This window comes from Pelecanus crispus, chromosome 10 (assembly GCF_030463565.1).
Source record: "Pelecanus crispus isolate bPelCri1 chromosome 10, bPelCri1.pri, whole genome shotgun sequence".
NCBI lineage: Eukaryota > Metazoa > Chordata > Aves > Pelecaniformes > Pelecanidae > Pelecanus > Pelecanus crispus.
This window is the reverse complement of record NC_134652.1, coordinates 10,520,530-10,543,516: the sequence shown is the minus strand read 5'-3', so window position 1 is coordinate 10,543,516 and position 22,987 is coordinate 10,520,530. Positions and strand designations below refer to the sequence as shown.

The window sequence follows — 22,987 nt, the reverse complement described above, 5'->3', positions numbered from 1 at the left end:
TGAGAGTGGTATTAGACAAAGTCGCTTTTGGTAACTGCAACAAGGTAATACAGGTGGCTGAGCATGTGCAATGTCACATTAATTCAAGGCCAGAAATCTATAGCCACTCTTACTTGATGAAGTATTATACAGTATAACTAACAACCTCACATGTATCTGGTTTAACGGTTTGGTTTACAGAAGTATTTCTAAATTAAGAGTGTTCATTGAGGAACAGTTACATTCTTGTACTTTTATTTGTAGATGTCAGGAGATCAGCATGTTGATCACTCTACTCAAGAGAAAGGTGGTGAAGATTGCAATGATGTATTTGATGCAAAGCCAGACAGAAGTAGCAGATTCTCACTTTTTGGAAAGTAAGTTACTACTTTTGTTCCTGCTATTGTTGTATCAGCTGTCCCACTACCCTTCTAGTGGGATTTTGGTGTTCAGTTTGCCATGTCCACAATGTCATAGATGGTCTGGATAGGCAGATGGTTTATGTTGTATAGGTTTAATGTGTCTGGTCTGTACCTTAAAGCATCTCTCTATATAGTATCTCCCATAAGCTTTATTTGGTAGTCAAGAGACCACTGAGTTCATTTAGCATCAACTACAGTCCTTTATCTTAAGCATTGCCCTTTGGTGGAGCTGGGAATTAAATATGTCATTAATCATCTCTTTTACTGCTGTATTCAGCTTATCTCCTGCATCACTGGAATCCCCTACTGACTATGTAAGTTAGTTTAAAGCCTGGATGTGCCATCTAGGTCGTAGCACAAAGAAGCCTTGCTGACTCTAGAGATGTAACCCGTTACAGAATAAATTAAAAGCCTTTAATTTTAAAACATAGTAGTCTCACTGAAGCATGAGCTTACTTTCATTACATGTATAGGAAGCAAGAACTATGTACTGCTTGTCTGTACTCCTGAAAACACTAGATAAATGTGATTGAAAATACAAAACATGAAAAATGAACATGCAAAACTTACAAATACTATTGAATGTCAGCATATGGCTACTTCACATTGTGAACTTCATGGATTTAGGGAGATTTTATTAGAGGTGTTTATTACAAAGACTATTGTATTTACAGAGAGGTTTTGATTTTTTTTACTACTGGACATTCACATTCAAGTGAACAGTGTAATTCAGAGAAAGTACAGGAAGAATATAATTTTATTTTCGCTGCTTATTATAAGAGTCTAATGGGGTAACAAGTCTGAGAGGAGTGAAGATGCTTTAGTCTTAGAAGACTTTTGATGTGCTGTTAAGCAAATCACTTTGCTTTCTCTGTCTCATTTTATCATTCGTCAAATATGTTTTATGATCTGTATGTGTATTATTAATTTTAACAGAATCACATCATGCAAAATAGACAACGTAACATTTGTTTCTAAATCTTGCCAAACATTTTTCAAAGGTTTCTTTTTAAACTTTATAAAATGTGTGTTTTAATATTGGAATTGGTCTTCTTTGTAAGAGGTGATATGCTAATACTATTATTAAATTATGCAACACAAAGTTAATCATTCTTGAAGGAAAGGCAATAATCAGTATTTCTATCACTTTTTTTTCTAGAAGCAATTTTTTCAAATAATTTGGCTATGCACCAGTTTGAGGCATTCATCTTTTGGGAACTCCTTGAAGATACAATTTGAAACATTTTTCTCTAGAAGTAAAAGATTGCTCAGGTTAAATATGAGGTAATTGAGAAGATTCAACTTAGATTTTGCAGGAAAAAAATAAGTGAGAAATCTATCAAAGTTTCTTGAAGAAGGTGATGATTGCCTAAAGAGGAATGAGCTGGTTTTAAAAATCCAAGGTCTTAAAAATCCAAGTACAGTGACAAGGTTTTTGTCTTACAGAAACTAAAACTCTTTGGCTTGAAGGAATATAGGAAAGGAATGTGAGAGGATAAAGGAAGATGGGATGTGATCTAAAATCATGACTGTAATGGAGGAGAAAGTGAATAGAGTATTATCGTTCCTTGTGCCTTGCCAGAAATCTAGGGGACATCCAATGAAAAGTTCACGCAGTAGGTTTAAAACAACTGGTAAGATGTAGTTTTCACATAGTGCAGAATGCAATGGTAAAACTTAAAGTCACAAGATATGCAGACATCAAGATTTTAGATGAGTTCAGAAGAGATTAGATGTATTTGTGGAAGAAAAGGTCAGTGGGAATATTGATGGTAAAATCTTTGGAGCAAGATGTTCCTAAATCAGGTTTCTGTGAGAATATGTTTTGTATCCAATTTCTTTTGTTTGTTTTACTAAAACTCATTACTAGTCAGTAGATACTAGGCTAGATGTACTTTTAGTTGGAACCAGTGTGGCTCTGTGTCTTGATTGCCAAGGCTTCACTTTGGCAATATGAAATTAATACCTGTAAAATAAGATGTCTAGAAAGCTTTAGACTGACTACAATTTTATGGTCCCTGGTTTTGTTTTAGCAACCCATTTTCTACCAGCTGTGCAGTACTTTCAATGAAATTCTACATTGTATTTCATTTATTATTGCTTAAAATATATAAGCTCAACAGGAAAACAAGTAACTTATATTGTTAAATAAGCACATCAATTTTAACTTTAGAGAACAGATCGGTCAGAAACTGAATTCAAAGCCATGCAGAAAGACCAGCTGTTTCCAGTAACTTCACAGCTCCAATTCACCATTCTCTGGCTGTGACTGGAGATTTATCTAGCAAGAGCAGTAAGTAGAAATAAGTGAAAATCTTATTCACTACAGGATATTTCTTTCCAAGAAGTCCGTGAGCTTGCTTTGCCATGGAGGCCACGAGGCTCAGAACAAGCCATAGAGTGGCCAGGTTCTTCTGGCTGCACCACAGGGGAATTATCATCTACATATTTCCTTTTCTTTGAAAAAGTGCTAGTACTTAGTTAATGTTGGTGGGGAAAAACTGGTTGGTGGGGAAAAGAGTTGAAAGAAAGAAGTTTTGAATTAACATCTGCCGGTGGTGTTTGGTTTAGGGTTTTTTTTAGCCACTAGATGGCAGGAGGGTATCAATTTTGTTTATTGCAAAAATGTGGACAAAAATTAGGGAGTGTTTCAGCTGAGCAAAAAGTTATGTTTCAGAAAGCAGAAATAGCAGGATACACTCTGGCAAGCCTGTGCGCAACAAAATTTTAAAACATGGTTAAACAAAGATTAAGCTGAGGATTTCAAATGTGTTTTAATTCTTTATATGATAGTTAGAAACTAATAGAACTACTGTTTTCTATGCTGTATTGTGCTCCTGTTACTCTTTCAAGGCTTTAAAAATAGTCTCACTTCTCCACAGGATGATTTAATATCTTCATTTGGTATCTTTTCTCTTTTATTGGGGAACTCTGTTAGGGAGATTGATAGCAGCAAACCCATTTTAGCATCCAGGAGACATAATGTAGCATGGAATGGAATAAAATTGTGGTTCCACTGTATTAAGTAGAGCTAAGATTTCTCTTGCTCCTAATGAAAGGTTTTTGTTTTGTTTTTTTTAAAAAGCTGCATCTGAAAATTCCCAAGGCTTGGTAGACTCACACTTGCGCTGTCAATAGTCATGACTGTTTGTGGGCTTCAGCGAAGAAGCATAATGCAGAAGTGGGTGGTTGTTAGTAGTATCTAGGCACCAGTTTTATTCTAATTTAATTGTACAGAACCATTTGTCCTCTGGTTACTTTTATCTACTCCAGCCCTACTGTCCTGTTTTACAGTCAATATTCCCCTTCTCATCTGGAAACAGAAAACATAATTTAAATTTATATTTAAGAATTCTTACAAATACATAGTTAAATTGAAACTGTGTGATTCTGCAGTGCCCTTAATGCAGAAACTTGAAATATATTGTAAGAAAACCCCACTGAGGAATTTGAGAGGCTTGTAGGATACACTGACATATAGTCACCAAGAGTACTTCAGCTGTTCAACACTGCAAACCCAAAATATCTGTAAGGTATTTATTTCTGCCAAGTCAGGCCAAGTTTGAGACTTTTCATTTTAATTAATTTGAAAGTTTGCTGGAAACATAAGTGTGTATCTTGCCTTCTGTAGTTCAATAGTTATGATAGTTATATAATTATAATATCTACCAGGTTTGTAAACTAGTATTTAGATCAAAAGATTCACAGATATATAGGTTTTCTTTTCATTTGTACGGTGTTTATTTGGGTTACAGGGCATCAAAGTGGGGAAGCACAGATGTTACCAAAGCTATCTATTTTAATTTCATGACCCTTGACACAGTATATCTGTATTTCTCAAAATAAATAGCCTTGTCCTTCAAGGAATAAATATTCATTTTTGAGATTGAGCCTCAGCTGAACCTCAGCTTTGGACCTGTAACAGGTGTGGAAAATTGTCTTTGCTTCAGCTTTGCTCTTCTGTTGTTCCTCTTTCTTTTGGGGAGCTATTTTCCATCCACTTTTGATTACCAACAGCTTATTGTTATTTGATTTGTAAGAAGCTGCTTTGCAGGTAGAACTTTATGAAGAACAGCTTCACAGTGATGCAGATGCATATGTTTTCTAGAGTTGCCCATTTTGTATTTTTTGGGCCATTTGAAAACACTGGGCCTGACCTTATGAATTAATTCCTTGCTTTGTAGAAAAAGTACTACTGCTAGCACCGTGTGCTTTTGAAGAAACTGTATTGGACACCACTGCATGATGTCAGCTGTTCCTGCCTTGAAATTAATGTTCTAATCCTGATGATGCCTCGAATTATACCTCATCTCTTTTATCGTAACTTTTACAGTTTTACAAATAAAAATGCAGTTCTGTTATGGGTTTTTCAGTGACACAATATTACAAACCTTTCAAAAATAAATGTTGCTAAGGAAAGTATCTCTTTTATCCTTAGATAGAATAAAAATAGCAAGTTACTTTAAAACAAATAACAGCTGATGAATCATTATCTGAAGTTATGTTCTGGGCTGCAACTCAGACATCTGAACTGAACTTTTGGTTCAGCCTCATGTTTCCTTTATGTCTCTAAGCAAATCACTGTGTACCTTAGTTTATCCTATAAATGGGTGATGATCTTTCCTTTTACTATCCTAGCTCCAAAGTCTAGTGCAATATAATTTTAATTTTGTTTGGAGTTTGTGGGTTCTGCTTTGCACAAGTATCAGTGTATTTTCCCCCAAAGCGCTGAACATAAAATTTCAGAAGCGATAGGTTCTGGCGTCTATAGTCTGTCAAAGTTAATTCCTACAAAGACAATAAAGAGATTTTAACATAGAGCAACAGGGTTGTTTCATTTTCATTACTCTCTTTTAAGCCAGAGATTGGGTTTTTATTTTTTATTACTGCAGTTTTTATTAGATCTGGAACTCAACTTCTGGAGAACACTGCAGGAGTATTTAACAATTAGTGGAAATTGTGGTTGGTGCTTGTACTTTCCTTTGGTCACTTACTGGATGTACCATATAGGAAATGCCCAAATATCTTGAAATAGTATTTAGTCTAAAGTCTAAGAACTGATTAATTCACAGTCAGTATTTGTTTCCGGTACCCTTGGAGGCTTTATCTTGTGAAGCACAGCAAATACTGGGTTATCCATGAACTATATCTGTAGCAATCACAACAGTGAGTCAAGTATCCTAATTCTTTTTCAGCATAGTAATTTATTTCCTTCATTACAACAAACTATGGGCTGTCATCATACAAAATTTGGAGGAAATCTATTATGTAGTGTCATTTTTAAGCTTTCAAAGGAATCAAAACCAAATTAAGCCAAATTTATAATAAACCAAGACTGTTTAAGGGTAAATATATACAAAATAGTTCTATGAATTAGAATACAAAGAGGTTTTGTAAACTCTGCATGTTAATTTGCATTATTTTCTTAGAAATATTCATTGTGTAAATATTGTAGTAATGGTGGATCACGTTTTGAGAGAAGGAAGAAAGACGTATTACAAAGTGAAGTCTGCTGTCCCACCTCCATCTCAAGAGCTGCTGTTTTCCCCTATACTCTTACATAGGAACACAGATAGAATCGGAGCGATGGGAGCGTGTTTTCCGCTTGTCAGCAAAGGTAGGTCAGGCCTGCATGACCTCAGCTTGCAGGGTGATAGCTATGAGGGTTTGAATAGCCCCATAGAAAAGTCCAGCGTGACCCACTGCTGACACATGCAAATCTTTGGGCCTGAACACAGAGAGCATCCTGTTTCACTCTCCAATGTAACCCTGAGCATGGTGGGCTCCTAGCATTAACAAAGAAGATTAGACTTGCTCTTGAGGACAAGCTGAAGCTGTTTTCAGATGCAGTGTGGAGTACCATTTGATGATGAGCCAAGGTACTGTAGAAAATTATTTATCTCCTTCCTTCTCTGCCAGCTGTTTGGAAATCTCATGAATGAATACCCTAAAAGAGTTTTCGTTTCAGTGCTTATATCAAGCTAATTATAACTGCTGGCATTTTGCAATTGCTAATCCTAGCCAGAGTGTTCTCTGCAAAATACTATTTGGGTGAGGTTATCTTATTTTTGAGTCATTTTCCAAGCAGTCCATATAGCAATATATATACATACCTGTTAATTGCTCTTAGTACCTATGACAGATGAGAGGCTTCATCTTTTTTTTTTTTTTTTTTTTCATATAATTGGCAGTTGCCTATGTATTATGTACATTATACTACCTAGGATATGATCATGCAAGATTTCAATTTCTAGAACACCCATGGAAGATATGTATGTGCAAGTTTTCTAGAAATGAGCAGAAAGCCTTTCAGCAAGCAATATTCTTTATTTGTAAAATTTTACCTTTTGAACGTTACGTCGCATACAATATTGTGAGGCCTGCACAGCAGATACCATGCAGCTGATTAGGAAGCTGAAGATGAATTACAAACTGATGGTTGAGGGTTTAGACCTTTGTTTTGGTCCTCTCTGCTGCAGGTGTTACACCACAAAAATGTCATGTAGGCTGTAAATGATATTTAAAATATTAAATGCACAAAGACTAGGATACAGCAAATCGTTTCTTTTTTTTTTTTTCTCTCTTGTCTTTTTTTAACTGTTGCAAAATGTGGACAATTTTAGACATAATAGTCTGTGTCAAAACTTTTTTTAAGAAGTGTAGCTGGCTTGGCCCCAGTGTGCTTTGTCTGCTTCATTTGTATGTAATAAATAAAATTACAACCATGGTTTTGATTTGAATTATGTTAAGGCCATCACTAACACATAGTTAAAAGGAGAGGAAGACATATTTGGATGTAACTATCAGAACTCCAAAAATATGTATAATATACAAAGTATGCCAGAAGTTATAGTCTGAGGCTTGCTCTTTCAAACAGCTCAACTCCTTTCAGAACAGTGAGTTTCCAGTTGTCCTCAACTGGGTTTCTCTGTTTTCCAGGTTCTTAGAGAAGATTCTTCCTCCTAATTGGAGAAGGGTCTGAAACTAAAATGGGACAAAAAAGCTACAAGAGTAGCTCAGGGTCTGAAAAATGTCAAATAATGAGGGATTTAAAATGTATTTAGTTTCTCTAACTAAAGTTGAAAGATAATTTGCTTGTATTATACAAATATATAGTGTACTATACAAATATATGTGTGATGGAAGATCAGAAGATAGGAGGCACTTTTTGTAAGCAAAGAATTCATAAATGTATCCAATGGATCTTTAAAAAAAAGGTTGGGTATAAATCTAAAAGATGTTCTGCAGATTAAAGAGAAGCTGCAGTTTTGTAGAAACTACTGAATAAGGGTTTGCGGCTTGCTTTGCAAGAGATGAAATGAAAAGTGTGCTCACACTCAGGTGAGTCAGTTACTGCAATTAGCATCTTGCAGCTCACTAGTTGATTTTGTTCATCTCGGAGGCAGTTGCAGTTGTGAAGCTTTGTGGTAGGTGAGGCCTTATCATGATTCAAGCTAATACACTTTAGACTGTGCTTTCCAAGGAGCGTACGAATAGCCATTGCTGTAGTTCGGCTGAGTAGCTGCAGTGTGATAAGCTGTGATATCTTGACCATTAGGCCAAGGTCCCAGAGGCCTTTAGGGCTATAATATACTTCGGGGAAATGCCATATTCTGTGGACTGCAACCCTGTCATTTTTGCAGTTGACGTTAAATAATCATGTGCAGGCACTAGCAGTTTTATCTCTTTGGGGAAGCTAATGTGCAATAACCAAAGATAGGAATTTGTTTCTGGACTGAGATCCACTGTACACCTCCATACTGGACAGTAAGAATGCCTTTGTTTGAAGCATTTTTTACCAGGAGGCACATGGCAGTAAGCTACCTCACACACTGTGGACCTAAACATTGTACAGATGTACAAAATAGTGGGTTTTAATTTCATTCTCTAGTTTGCTGTACACTACTATCCCCCTGGAAAGAAGCCACAAGATCTGCAATTGTTTTATGAGATAAGTTTCTTTAGGCTCCATTTTGTAATGGAAAAACTAAGACCAAGAGGTATGAGTTACTTTCCCAAAGTTATTCAATAGCAGAAGCAGGATTCGCACTTAGTTCTCCATCCAGAGCACAACTAAGTGGCTCTTAGTGGATAACAGAATATATCCCCCCGATTGAACATTTTGCTTTGTTTAATACTTTTTGTCAAGTTAACTGAGCAAAGCATAGCTAGCATATAACCTTAATAAATATTTTTATGGCTTGTGTTCTACTGTTGGAGGTGATATAGCATGCTATAGGCAACTTAGGTAAAATGCCAGGATTTCTTTAAAAAAATTAAAACATTTTATTTTGCAAATTTTCTGCAAAATCCATAACAGTACTGCTACATATGTCATAGTAACAGCAAAAGTAGGTTTTTAATATGATACTTCTTTATTGGATGAATGAACTCAGTCCTGTCTTGGGCAAAGAATTTATTAATGATAGCTTAGGTGCCTCCCAGCTCTATTATTATCTTCAGAAGTGCAAGGAAATAATCCCATTGTTTAACTAACTCCTTTCTTTCAAGACTGCTACAACAACATTTTCCTTTCAAAATCAGTGTGTTTACAGTTATAAGGAGGTCTTGGGACATGGGTTTCCAAAGAAATAAGAGGTACTGTCTCCATTAGCTTCCTAGTTTCAGGTTCATTCAAGCAAAAGGCTTTGCCTCTGATGACTTTTAAACTGGCTTTGTTTAGTCAGCTGACAAACTGATTTCAAAGATGTCCTTAAGAAGTCATGAACTAATTGGCAGTTCAAAAAGCAGGTGGAGGGTAAATAATTACTATGGCCCTCATCTTGAGAACAGTTAAAACAGGCATTATTTTACTGCCTGGCTAGTTCTGTTGCTTTTAGTAGGCCTGCTCCTTCCTAAAAATTACTATCAAGGTTTAGGCACTTCAGCAGAGTAGTGTATGGAAGATGCAAGAGTTGCACAGGCTTTGTATGTCATTGATAAATACGAACTTCAGATTCCAGTATTATCAGTTTGGCATGTTTCACCATAATTTAAAATTTTTTTAACAGACAAAACAAGACCATTAGAGGGAACAGAAATCTAGGACTGTTTTGACTGGGGTTTGTGTTTTAATGTTCTGGGGGTTTTTTTGTATTGTGTTGTTTATGTTTACTATTGTAAACTGCAGCTGTCAGTTTTCATGCCTTTTGTGTAAGACATCTCCTTGCCATAGTAAGCAATATAGGTGAAATAATGTTTAGATGCTTTTGGGGAACTTTTATGTTCAGTTTTGTAGGACTGCTTTTCTTCTCTCTTCTAAATGAAGACTTTCTGTTATGTTGAAAAGATTCTGACTTTAATATTAGAATTTTTTTTTAATTTTCTTTTAACATTTATCTGGAGCATATTTAAAAATAACCTTCTAAGGACTGGTTATTTTGTTGGTGCTAGTATATCTAAGTCAGCAGTCATTTGCTAACAACTTTCAGTAGGGAAATTGAAAGTATGCAATATTTACTTGAACTTTCTCCTATATAATTAGTATTGCCCCTTTTTCCTCAGGAGTTTTTTGCTTCAACCAGTAAGCTCTTTTTCAGTTTACCTACTGGCACATAATTGGGAAGCCTTTTTAAAAAAAGATTGTGAGGGATAGTATTTGTTTTCTTGGTTTACAATTATATTTAACCTCTTACAAAAGAGTCCTTGGTAAGGTGTTATCTGTCTGAAAAGAGAGAGGTGGAAATGGCACCTGTCATTGTAGTATATTCAGGAGAAAACGTTTGTGAGCCCGTAGCGTGTCACAGTCAGGCTGGAAACAGAACTGAGATCTCCCAAACGCCAATGTCTTCTGCAGTGGCCCCTGTTAGTGTTTATCATAGGCTTCACTTAGTATTCTAGCATGCCGCCTTCTTAGTGTGTGACCCAGGATCACACCATCAAGTGCAGTGTAATACAGTTTTAGGATTTGGTCTAGCCCTTATGGTTAATGCTTAGTCCTTATCCCATATAATTTGTGTTTTCTGATTTTTAACAGTAAAGGAGTATTCATTTTTCTAAAAGACAATTCAAGTAGTGACACATTCTTCTTGTCCAGAAATGTTGCTGCTCCACCAACCTGATGCAGTATTAATGGGAAAAGGCAACAGGATAATCTATTATTTGCATGCAGCTCTAAATATGCGTGACACTTTCCCAAAACAGATCTGACAAAGAACAAAGAGTCTGCCTTAAAGAACTTAAGATCTAAAAAGCTCTAGTCAGGTTTAACAAGTGTCTTTTGCTTGTTATTGCCAATGGGTTTCAAGAGAAAAAAAATTCAAAGAGGGGAGAGTGTACAGTAATTAGAGGTGTACTAAATATGGTGAAATTAGACTGGATAAAAGTATTAAAGCTGGATGAATATATTAAAGCTGGCAGTTTGGAGAGAAGGTTATGTAGGAGTAAGACATATTAATGCATGATCATCAGAAAGCATTGGACATATAAATAGACTACTAATTATTGAGACTAAGGTAGAAACATAGAACAAAATATTGAACCTTGATTTGTCTAATTTGTGAATTCTGTTTCCTGTTCACTTCTTTTGGAAGAAAAACTCTGAATTGGTCTCCAGCACACTCAGTTTTACTACACATAGCTTGGTGATGCTTTGTGAATTCAAACACAATCCTCTTTGCATTTTCATTGTTTCCTGTCTATCCTTTAACGACCTGTTTAAAAAAAATAATTCCAATCCAGGATTTTTCCCCAGGAGAGCAAACATAGCACTTGTGATGAGCAGTAGTTGCAAATATCATTTATACTGTGCATGCAATAATGGAAGGAGTCGGGGTTTTAGACAGAAAGGGCAGCATAGAGCCACACAAACTGCATAAAATTAAATCAGCAATGTAGGCTATGTAAGTTCCTTTAGAGGTCTTAAAACTAATGTGTTGTCCCATACACTTACTCCACAGTATTGTAACTCAGTGGGGAATTTATTCAAATTAAGCCTTTAAAGAGGTCCCCAAATGTAAAAGTCATGAGGGAAACATGTCAGTTGTTTATAATAGAATAAAGAGCATTGCAGTTTTAAGGTACCTTGCATCCCACAGCATTAAATGTATGAAAGTTCTGGTGGATATTGATGGATTACCTGAGAAGATTTGTACTATGGAGTTTGTCGCTGTACCACTGCTATAATCTGCTTACCTGGACTCAACAGAAAGGCTGAAATATGATGGAAACTAGAATAAAACTATTCTCCAATACCAAAAAGCATGGGGACTCCAGAAGAGATCCTGAGATTATGTGTTCAGTAAAGATAGCATGGTTTTTAAGGCAAATTTTGGTTTTAACACAAATCCATTTTCAGCCATTCAAAAATGATGTATGATTGCATGTTGTGTAACAGAGGCATGCCAGAGTAAAAACTATCACAATGCTATGTGATATTCCTTATCAAGTAAAGCCCAAACTTACTGAACTTCATGGAGCAAGAGTAAGACAGAGTTCTCTTCTTCCGTGTGTGTGTACTTGGAATAGAAATGAATGTAATCAGTTTAGCCTTTTCCACCCACCTCTGAATGTCAGTTTCCTTAAATAGAATAGTATCATATTTGTAGAATTTTTTATCTGCTTACATTTTTCAGTACAGCAACAAAAGTCCCTAACTTCCCTGGGAGAGAAAGGGATGATACCTCTTTTCAAAGCCTGGATGTCCCTCTGTAATATCGGTTTTTAGAGTTCATTTTGATTAACACATTAATTTCCTCTTAGAAAAGCAAACAAACAGGAAAAAAACAAAGAGTAAAGTCTTTCCATCCTGTGACTGAGAAGTGACGATCATGAAATTTGTCTTTATTCATCTAATCCTCTGCTCGTAAGGCTATTTAAGTGGTTGTTCTTTCCCAGGGAGAGCTGTTTCTTCTGTCTGCTAAGTGTCACATTGCTTTTAAGACCAAGCAGCTCATATTGTAGAGCTCTATTGTCCGTTGGTTACTATCATCCTGTTCTTAATCATTGATAATGTTGAGGTTTAGTAAATGGATTAGTGTAACAGTTTCTACCCTAGAGATTGCACTTTCTTCTCAATGTTTCCCTTTCATCCACTCTTCTCTTGAGAACTTCCACTGCATTATGCTGGTACTTCTCCAAGGGGAGTCCGTATAGTTACAGCAGGCCAGCTTTCTTAGAGCAGAAGTTTTTTTTACAGTTACTGGCCCTTACACCTTGCACAAAGGTAGGCAATACCAGACTACAGAGCTGACATTAATTATGTAATGTGATGGAAAGTGAAGACCCTCCCCACAGAAGTACATCACACTGCACTTGAAGGTAAGCAGCTGGTGTTCATGGAAGCACTTGTTACTCTGGAGGGCTGGCAGACCTGAGCCCAAGAGCTTGGTTGTAGCAGGTGGGAGAGATGGTGAGAGACTGTAGCCCTCAAGGAAACTGTTCTCCTGCACATGGATTCTTCATATGTTGGTATGTCATACTAATATATGGTAGCAAAGAAAGTGCAGGAAGATGCCAGTAGAAAGGAAACCAAAGGAGAGGAGATCTCAGCTGCTAAGAGACACTGCTTTCAGTAAAATTGTTATTGGAAATAATCTTTAGGTATAGTTAAATGTTAACAGTGATATTTTTGTCCTTAAATCTTGATATCTGTACATACTGAAATCATAATTTACCCAAAGTGTAACAGAAAAGAAAGTTTGTTGTGATCAGTAGCAGTCCTTGAGACAATCAAGTTCACTACTGGTGCAAGTGAAATATCTCCATTGACTTTCACAGAATTTTAGCTGCTCATGGTGATAAGAAATTTGGCCTTTACTATTTGAAAGTTTAATAACAAAATGATAAATGGTGTGGGTAACTTTATTTTATATTTAAAAAGTGAGAAGTTGATAATAATGATTTTCCCAGGGTTGACACCGATTGAGTCTAGACTTAATGAAATCACATTCCCAGACATACTGTTGTCAAGCCTAAGACCTGGATTTAGAGACACAGTAAGGGTGAAAATGTGGAAGCTATATGAAGGTGCAGAGTGGAGTTTCAGTTTTGCTGAACTCTTGACCGAAGGGAGGAAACATGAAATATGTGAGAGCACTGGTAGGAAGAATATTTCCATCTAAGAGAAAAATCAGTGACCACTACCAGAGTGAGAAGTTACAGCACAGTTGTAATTAAAAGCTGAAGAAGAGTAAACAGTCATAAAATTCAAGTTTCTATTTAGTCTGGGCAAGTTTGAATCCCAAAAGAGGGAAATTAAAGACACTGGATGTCAAAGAAGCAGAATGAAATACAACTGAGGGCAAATAGTTTAAGTCATTTTGTAACAGCACATAACTAACCTGTGGAAACCCTTTTGGAAAATACAGGGATTAGAAAGCTTAGTAAGAACAACAGCAGTAAACATTTATATTAACATGTGTCCAGTTCACAGCTTAGAAAATAAAAATTTAGCTGGAAAGCTTCAGGCTTTCAGTCATAAGCCAGCCTGTCACTGACCGGGCATTTCCCTTAAGGCCTGATTATTACATATTTATTACTGTATTAGTCGTTATTACAAGGTCTGATTTAGCTTGTTGCAACTGAAGAGTTGGACCTTATACCGTCAGTTTAGTCCAGTCAGGCAATTCCCATATTGCGCTATGTTGGCACAGAAAACAGAATCTTCAAAAACCAATTTCTCTCTGGACTGCAGGCCCAGGCTATGTATACTCCACAACCTTTGCTTCCTTATTCCTTCAGTTTGGACAGATACCAAAAGATTTCTGGAACTTTTTATTGTCTGCCAGTAAAGAAATGATGGGTGTAACCCTACAAAGCATGCTGTGTTTGCTTGATTTAGCCTGTTTGCTTGTGTTAGCCTGTTCAGCTGGGAGGGAGTCATTAGAACAAAACCATACTATCCTCTGTAAAGAAATGGGGAAGTGGTAGTTATGTGTGTTACCATGCTGACGAGGCTTGTCTGTGAGACTTGATATTGCCCAGCATAGAGCTTGTGGCGTGTTTTTGGAAATACCAGCAGTAGTAGCTACATCCCTTAAACTCCCAAATATTTCTGCATGAATGAGTGCAAACAGTTGAATGAGGAAGTGAAGTGGTTTCAGAGAAGTTGTGTGGCTACATTATTATGCCACTTAACCCCAGCTGCTATTTTCAGTGAGGCTTTTTGTGGGGTGACATGGTTGCATGACTTCTGGACTAGAATTAGATCACTTGAGTATTTTTAGGAGAGCAGACAGTGCAAACATTATACCATACTGCTCACGTGGAGCTGTTCTGAGTGTTCACAACTGTTCATGGGTTGGATATAAACAGAAATTTGTGTACAAGCCCCTTGAAAATATCCTATTGTATGTAACAGCCACTGTTAGTTGCATGGCTTTTTCGGGAAGTCAGCAAAGCCAGATAAATCTCTAGAAACTTAAATCCAGTGTGGACTGAGGAAATTAGCCTCTTCATCGACCTGAGTGGTTATTTGTTGTTTTGAAATTTCTTTTTCTCTCTTTGCCAGAGAGCTGTCTAGTGATGTAGGACCAGGGGGAATTTTAGGCTAAAATAAGAATCCAAGTTCTTTTTGAAAGTCAAATGTAATATTAACATCATACAGCTGTGGATAATTCTTTAAAATGGTTAAAATCTTTTCTTGAGGCAAAGCATATTTAATTATTGCTCCCAGAGCCCTCAAGAAGCAGTATGCAAGGAGAATACCAATACTTGCGATTTGCCAGAAAAAACTGTACTTCCAGAGTATCAGCCAAAATCCTCAAGTAGATACGATTCAATATCTTGTTTTTTAGTCTCTAAGAGAAGTCTAAGAGAGGAGATGATATTAGGATGGTCACATGTGAAAAGAGTACAGAGAAAGCCTGCCAGGTGCAGCTATTTAATTTGGCCCTTCATAGCAGAACATGAGGACACTCAAAGATAAGAAGAAGCTGTTTAAAATTTAATTACAGTAGTATTTGAATACAATGAATCATTCAAAGAAGGTTTGTTACAGTTTTCAATTAGTCTTGTCCTAACGTAATAAAAAAGAGGTCACTTAAAGCTAAAAGACCATGGTTGTTAAATCAGGAAGGTAAGAAAGCAGATTACCTAAACAACATTTAATCAATTTGCAGCAATCTCATGTCTACAGGCTATTATTGAAGAAAATAGCTTAGTAATTCTTTAGAAAGATGTCAGAGTGAGAATAGTGAAAGTACTTACATGAATTGAGCTTATGGGAAAAATCTAATTTTCTTAAAAACAAACTGTATTCTACAGTTATTTGTGCTGTGCAAGTAAGTCACACTTTCCTCTTGGACATCAGCAATAAATACTATTGGAAGCAGGATGCTGGACCAAATAAGAGAGGTGCTGATAACTTCTTCTGCCCTTTCCTGAGCATTGTTTCTAACTGGGCTTGCTCCAAAGCTTATTTATAGTTCTGAGGTTGAATCAGACCCTTTTGAGGCTCTCACTGGCTTCAGTTCTGCTTCAAGAGATCTTACCAACACCTGAAGCCACCTGCTTGGACCAAAAAGTCCACCTCTAGAAGCAAGTACTCCTCAGTTCCTCATGCTTATACTTCAGGTGTGCATGCTGGCTGTGATTGATTTGTTCTTAATACTTCATTTAGAATAAATTGGTGAGTAATGCCTGTTCTGTCCCTTTGCATTTCTTTCTAATCCAATTCCTGCACGTAGCAGAAAAGTTCGTACACAGTCATTAACAGAAAACATTTATAGCCCATTTTGTTTTGTTTTGTTTTTAAATGAGGTTCGGGTGTCGATGATTATACTAAAATGTGCTTAGTTTTTTGCATAGGCTCAAACTGCTGTTTGGCAGACCAAAGTAACACATGACCTGTTCACATCTGTAACCTTTATCAGTAGAAACTACCTACTGCTCAGTCTTAATCTTCAGAGAATTTAGGGATGGTGGTGATTCAATAAACAAATCCTATCACATCATCGGGTAAACTGTGTATCTTCTTGTGCTTGGAATAGCTAGTTATTAAGGGGATCTGTCTATCCTTCAATGAATTATTTCTAGTAAAAGTAAAATACGTCCAGAACCATGGTTTGCGAAAGGATGCTGCCAGCCTGACTTCATGTTTAAGCTATTTGTTTTATCTGTGGGTCAGGATCTGTGTATACTACTGTTGGCCGCAGTTCACTCTAGAGTCATTCTACCATCATCAGAATCCAATTGCATACAATAATCACTTTGTGGAAATCACAAGATCTTTATGCCTCGATCTGAAGGAAGGAAACAAACCTTAGAGAAGAAAAAACATGTGGTAGGGCTGCCCAAATGGTTTGAATTAAGATAAATAGGCACACTGCATGTGACTGGCCACTAAGAATAATTTCATTTGGTTCACCTAGAAAAAAGAAGAATGGAGAAGAACAGCCAAAGTCCTCTCTCAGTAATCAGTACCGAATTGTTACACCCACATTCCAGTATAATATGGACTACAAGAAAGTTGGCAAATGTATTATTATAAACAACAAAAATTTTGAAGACAAAACAGGTAATGTTCTTCCTTTGATGATACTCATTACAGACTGTAGAATTTTTATACTTTCATTAATCAATAAGCATTTTATTTTTAGGACATGGAATTTTAATGAATATATTTATCTTTTTTGAGAAATAGCTGTTCCTACAATTTATTCCTGTTCTTTAACACTTATATTAGAGCAGCTCTTTACAGCTTCTTTGCAGTATATGTTTCAAAGAGCATGTCACCTTGCTCTACCAACTTCAAACTAAACCTTTGTCCCAGGTTTTAAGGCTGTGTTGTTAAAAGTTGAACTTTGGCATCTGCAGCCCATGTTATAACTTCTCTGTCCCCGAGCTATGGCTATCAGCTACAAAAGCTAATAGCTGTAGCTGTGGTCTGTTCACACTCCTGCATTTAACTTTTCAGACCATGTACTGTTTCAAAGCAGACAGATACTTGTGGTATAGTCAACTTTATAGGTCTTTTCCTATACGCTTGGCAAACACACTAAATGAGGTGTTTACTCCAAAGAATTTACATCAGTTTCTTTTATCTGTGTATCATAGGGACTCTTTTCAACAGTTTTTGCTTGGAGTGCTTTATGTGTATGTTATACTGCATAACCAAAAGGAGATAGAATCATCTGTAGAAGTCCTGTGTTGCAAGGTGCTGAAGGCATGCCAACGTTTTTTAGGATACGATACGTGTTAACATTGAACCTTGCATTATTTTGCATTAAACAAATCTTACAATTTCTTCTCAGCACTGAGAATGTTGTTAGACGATTGTTTTAAAATCATGTCACCATGACATTGTTTAGGTTTATTAATTATAAACCTAAAAATTTACCTTTGAACGCGTGAATTATTTTGAATTGTGTAATGTGCAATCAACCGTATTCTTTGTTTTCTTGCAGCAATGGGTACACGCAATGGCACTGATAAAGATGCTGGAGATCTAGCTAAGAGTTTTAGAAACTTAGGTTTTGAGGTTTACGTATACAATGACCGAAGCTGTGATGATATGGAAAAATTACTGAAGCAAGGTAAAAATTTAGAATCATAGAATAATATAGAGTAAAAAAGACCACTGGAAGTCACCGAATCTGCCCCCTGCTCAAAGCAGGTCAAATTAGCACAGATTCCTAAGGCCCTACGACATGCAATTTTCTCTACAGAAGGATTTGGTTTCTGAATGGATTTGGCTTAATTCCCCACCTCTTCCTCCAACGTCAATTCAGAAATACACAGTTTTCTTGTCATATTAGGTGAAGCACCTGTCCTGTGTATTAGGTGAAGGGCCTTGTAATATTAGATAAAGAGTCCAGCCCACAGACTCCAGTTGGCTAGACTTGGAGTCAAGTGAAGGATGCATTCATGTATTCAACGTACTCACAACATTACTAAAAAGTGGGTTGTGTCATCGTTATCGACTCCTTCTTATGCCTTTTGGTAGAGGCCCAACGTATATTTAGTCTCAGAAAAATGTGTTTGCTAAATATAATTTTCATTTTAAATGTTGCTTCATTTTGGCTAAGAAGTATTTGATTTGTAGCTGCTGAGGAGAATCACAGTGATGCTGCTTGTTTTGCCTGTATCCTTCTAAGCCATGGGGAAGAAGGCCTCATCTATGGCACCGATGGACCCATGGCTATCAAGAGTTTGACTGCGCTATTCAGAGGAGACAAGTGTAAAAGCCTTATAGGCAAACCCAAATTATTTTTCATTCAGGTAATAGCCCTAAGGTAAATATAGTACCCTACTGCTGCAGTGGGGAGAACATGCTGTGTTGGTTGTCTGCTCTAGAAGAGCCCTGTAGGTTAACTTACTGAATTTTGCTGGACATTTTGTGAAAACATGTGTTGAAAAAAGTTGACTATGGCTGACTTGTAATGTTTGGTTTTAAAAGATAATTTATATACAAGATTCACAGAAGTAAAGAACATATTGTCATTGTAATTTTGTACATGGTTTCTCTTTGTGCTTGGTAATATATGAACTTCAAAGCAGAAAGATAAACTCCTCCTTGTGCAGACAGAGCTGAGGACAGAAAATAATGCTGTCCAGGTCTCTTTGAATAAAGGCTGTCTCTACAAATTACTGCATTCTGCTAAAAGAAGTATTTTTTCTCTCCCTCAGTAGCCTAAAAATGTATATTGCATTATTGCATTAGCATGTAATTACTTGTATATTACTTAAGCTTTTAAAAATGTTTCAAACAGTATTAACTGACATACCATGGGTCTGAATTTTCTTTTTTGTCAGTGTTATGTACGTATGGGAGTTGCAACAGATGTGGTTTTCCCTAGGCTGTTGCATCAATTAATCCTCAACCTCAAAGTGAAAACCGTGTCTATTTTAGACTCTTCATACTACTAAAGTGATATTTCTTTTCATTATAAGTTTGGAATGGGTACTTTGCCTTTAAAATTATCTTAGTAAAGGCAACCAAGTTGTGTTATACAAGCCCATCAGAGTGCTATTTTTTTGCAAGAGCTGTCAGTCAAAGCTACTGATCAAGAGCTGAAGCTTACCAACCTGGACTGTGGTCCCAGTGTGCCCTGTAGCTAAGCCACCTCACTAAGAGGAAATTAAGAATAAAAGAGAAAAATGGAAAAATGTTAAAAATGCAGTGTACTTGAGATGGATGATCAAACACTGGAACAGGTTGCCCAGATTGTAGAGTCTCCATCTGTGGAGATATTCCAAACCCAACTGGACACGGTCCTGTACATCTGCTGTAGCTGTCCCTGCTTGAGAAGGGGGATTGGACTAGATGATCTCAGGATGTGATTTGGTTATTCTGTGAAATGTAGTGCTACAGCTGTGCACATCAGGAACCAAAGACAATGTGTAGTTCACTGTAAAGAAAATGTCCAGAAGTCACGCTGCACAAGACATTATGTAATAACTGACTGCTGAGGGTGACTCTAGACTGGTAAAATTAATCATGGTTAGAATAAGCTAATGCTGATTTGGCACTTTGACAATCCACTGAGATCCACAGCCTGCAACACCATTACCTCCATTTACTGTACGGGATGTACATTTTAAAATGGGTAAGCTAGTAACTTTATCCCTGAACAATTAGATGTCCCCCAGAATTGCATTTCTGCTTCTAATACGTGCAAAGCACTGCTTAAAACTGTATCCATTAAAAAATGTTAACGAATACTTATTTTTATAACACCTTGTTTCTCCTTATTGGACAAGTTGTCTTTGTCTTCACTGCTTTCAGGCATGCAGAGGCTCTGAATTTGATGAAGGTATACAGACTGACTCTGGACCTGCAAATGACACTCTGGAAACAGATGCCAATCCGAGATACAAAATCCCAGTAGAAGCAGATTTTCTGTTTGCATACTCCACCGTGCCGGGTAAAGAAAAAGGGGGTCAGGGTGGGGATAAAAGCCTAAAAACTTACCACCTGTATTGATTTGATTGTAGACTCACCCTCATTGATGATACATTGTACATTGATGGACAAAACACTAAAGACCAGCGTATGTTGGGCCAGTGTGTTGTATCCACCCCTTTTAACTAGGTATAGTGGAAACAGCAGAAAGCCCAGATTGGACAGGTGGGAAGACACAGACATTACAGATGGTGAAGGCAGTACTATTTTCTGGGAATCCTGCACTTCCATGTCCCAGTTTAGTGAGTATGTTGAATATGGGATGAAGGCAGGAAGAGGAACAGTTACAGCACAAAACTTATTATTAGAGAGGAAAAACATGAAATCTTACTTCTTGCAGTTTCCCAAATGCAAAAATATAGAATGGTACTTCAGTAGGGTGAGGTTTGGAGAGTTAATACACATTATTCTCCACTTTAATGAAGTAGGAATGCGACACAAGTGATAAGAATTAAACTTTCTGTGTGTGCATTGTTACTCTTTGCCAAGAATCTTTCTCACAAATTAGTACATATCTCTCTGCCATTCCTTTCTTCAGTACAAGATAGTAAGAAAAAAGAGGAAAAATAACCCCATGTACTTTCTTATCTGTCTTTCCTGTAAGGTTATTACTCCTGGAGGAATCCTGGAAGAGGCTCCTGGTTTGTGCAGTCTCTGTGCTCTGTGCTAAATGAGCATGGAAAACAACTTGAGATCATGCAGATCCTCACGCGGGTCAACTATGTGGTTGCCACAAATTTTGAATCACAATCTGATGATCCACGCTTCAGTGAGAAGAAGCAGATTCCCTGTGTGGTCTCTATGCTCACTAAGGAGCTTTACTTCTGAAAGTATATTCTAATGCAGCCAGTGATGAAAGATCAGGATATGGTTTTGGGTGGAGATTTGATTATAAACTGGAGCAACACATTTTTAATAACAGAATTGTAATTACACTAGATTTTTATACTGTATAAGCTGGGGTATCTGATGGATGGACAATATGCAAGATTTTAAAGAAGAAATAAATGCTGTGGGCCAACCTGACAGCTAATACTAATTACTGTATCTTGATTTCCCTTACTGTGGCTGTCGTGATTTATGGCTACTGAAGATGTTCTGAGAGTCAGCTACCTGACCCATAAAGATTTATTCCAGAAAACAGGTTGTAAATTAAGAACAAAAAAGTTAAATAGTGAGACTCCATCTTTTCTTTCACTGCTAGCTCATGGAACCGTAACTTCCTTCCTTTCCAAAGACCGTCATATTATGGGTATGTCCAGTGATGAAACAGTTTGTAGCTATTTAAAAGGGTGTTCCTTAGCCTAATATATTAATTTCCTTTTTATGAACATTATTATTGAAGACTAGTGGTTGCTCTGTGTTTAATCTGGAAGTCAATTTATTTAGTTATCACTCTAGCATAAGATGGATAAATAAAAAAATCAGTATTGGTAGACTATTTACCTGAATAGTATGGAAATGTAACAAATAGGAAAATCAAAATTAAAATCTTTCTAAAAGATTGGCAAACAGTAATTGGATGATGCCTTATTAAAGTGCCATTGTAAAGATTTTTGCCTTGCAAATGACAATTAAGTGATAGAACGGCCTGAAACAGTGGTATTGCAGTTTTTCTGCTTGCAGAAATAAAAATGTCTGCTTTTTGATTCAGAAGTTTTGAACCAACAGAAAGTTAATGCCAAGGGTTTGTTATAAAACATTAAAAATTAATGTTAAAATGATAGAATTTGTATGTTCCAGTAACAAATGTATGTTCAGATATAGCTTCTATTTGTGAGGAATTTTGCCAAGGCTGGAAATACTTACTTGAATCAGAAACCAGAAGTGCCTTTTTAGTTACTGTACGGTCTTGATTTTGTATTTTGGAGTTACGTCAGTGATGTTTATATTCCTACTTTTTATATTCTCTTTAAAGTTGGTAGCTCACTCAAAAAAGTAAGTTTAATGATTTGGTTAAACTGATAAATTATTAGTTGTTCACCCTTTTCCCAGTTAATGTACTCTATACTCTTTTGAAATATTCTGAGAAAATAAGTGCATGCTAATAAAGGCAAGTTACCAAATCATTACATTTATTTTCTTACAAATACGGGGGCATAGTGAGGCAATTTTTTTTTCCCATAAGTCAAATTTACAGTTGTTTGAATTAAATAAATGATTGTTTTATGGACATTTTGAGCATGAAATCAATAAAGACCTTTTTTTAAAATTTCCTATGAATATCTGCATGTTTGTCACTCAATCTGGTGAAGTGAAAACCAACCAAAATACATGCCAAAACCTTTCTCAGCCAAGAATGCAGATGGTCTTCGGCATCTTTTTCAAGATGAGGTTTACAGTGTCAGTTGAAAAGTAGTTTAGAAAAGTAAGCTGCCATTGGGTAACTTGGGTTAGGCATCCTCTCTTAGAGTAAGCCAAAATTATTGAAAATATTTTAATGGAATTATCCTGATCCACCAGCGCTCAATCCTGCCCTGTGTGTAAAAAGTCTTTATACAGTAAACTGTACAGTGGTCTAGCAGTTCATGTGAAAATGTCCTTCCTATTATTCCTGGCAAATAGCTCCATCTTAAACTATTTTCTGGCATTAGAGATATTCCTATTTTACCATGAGAAACGTGTCTAGTCAACATTTCGGTATTTATTACTTCTCTGGAAGCTCTTTCATGTCTTTATAGTTCATTAGTGTTTATTTGCTTAAGGTTTAGCCTGTTTTTAAATTTCTGTTAACAATATTGCC

The 22,987-nt window shown here is 36.5% G+C and overlaps 1 protein-coding gene across 2 annotated transcripts; it reads left to right on the top strand.

Moving 5' to 3' along the window:
- The first annotated feature begins 243 nt into the window (after positions 1–243).
- CASP7 (caspase 7) lies at positions 244–21,072 on the top strand. 2 transcript variants are annotated; one of them, XM_075717658.1, is made up of 7 exons: positions 244–356; positions 1,137–1,139; positions 16,712–16,857; positions 17,747–17,875; positions 18,385–18,560; positions 20,068–20,206; positions 20,849–21,072. In XM_075717658.1, exons 1-7 carry the CDS (start codon positions 244–246, stop codon positions 21,070–21,072), a joined length of 930 nt encoding a protein of 309 aa, XP_075573773.1. The 2 variants fall into 2 exon arrangements, with proteins under 2 accessions (XP_075573773.1, XP_009483464.1); XM_009485189.2 differs by lacking the exon at positions 1,137–1,139.
- Positions 21,073–22,987: the final 1,915 nt, after the last annotated feature.

Excerpts from the sequence above, each read along its gene's own strand:
- CASP7 (XM_075717658.1), top strand. The coding sequence starts at position 244 with ATGTCAGGAGATCAGCATGTTGATCACTCTACTCAAGAGAAAGGTGGT. Across the intron at positions 16,858-17,746 it reads AAATTTTGAAGACAAAACAG|CAATGGGTACACGCAATGGC; the intron begins GTAATGTTCTTC and ends GTTTTCTTGCAG. Across the intron at positions 17,876-18,384 it reads GGAAAAATTACTGAAGCAAG|CTGCTGAGGAGAATCACAGT; the intron begins GTAAAAATTTAG and ends TTTGATTTGTAG.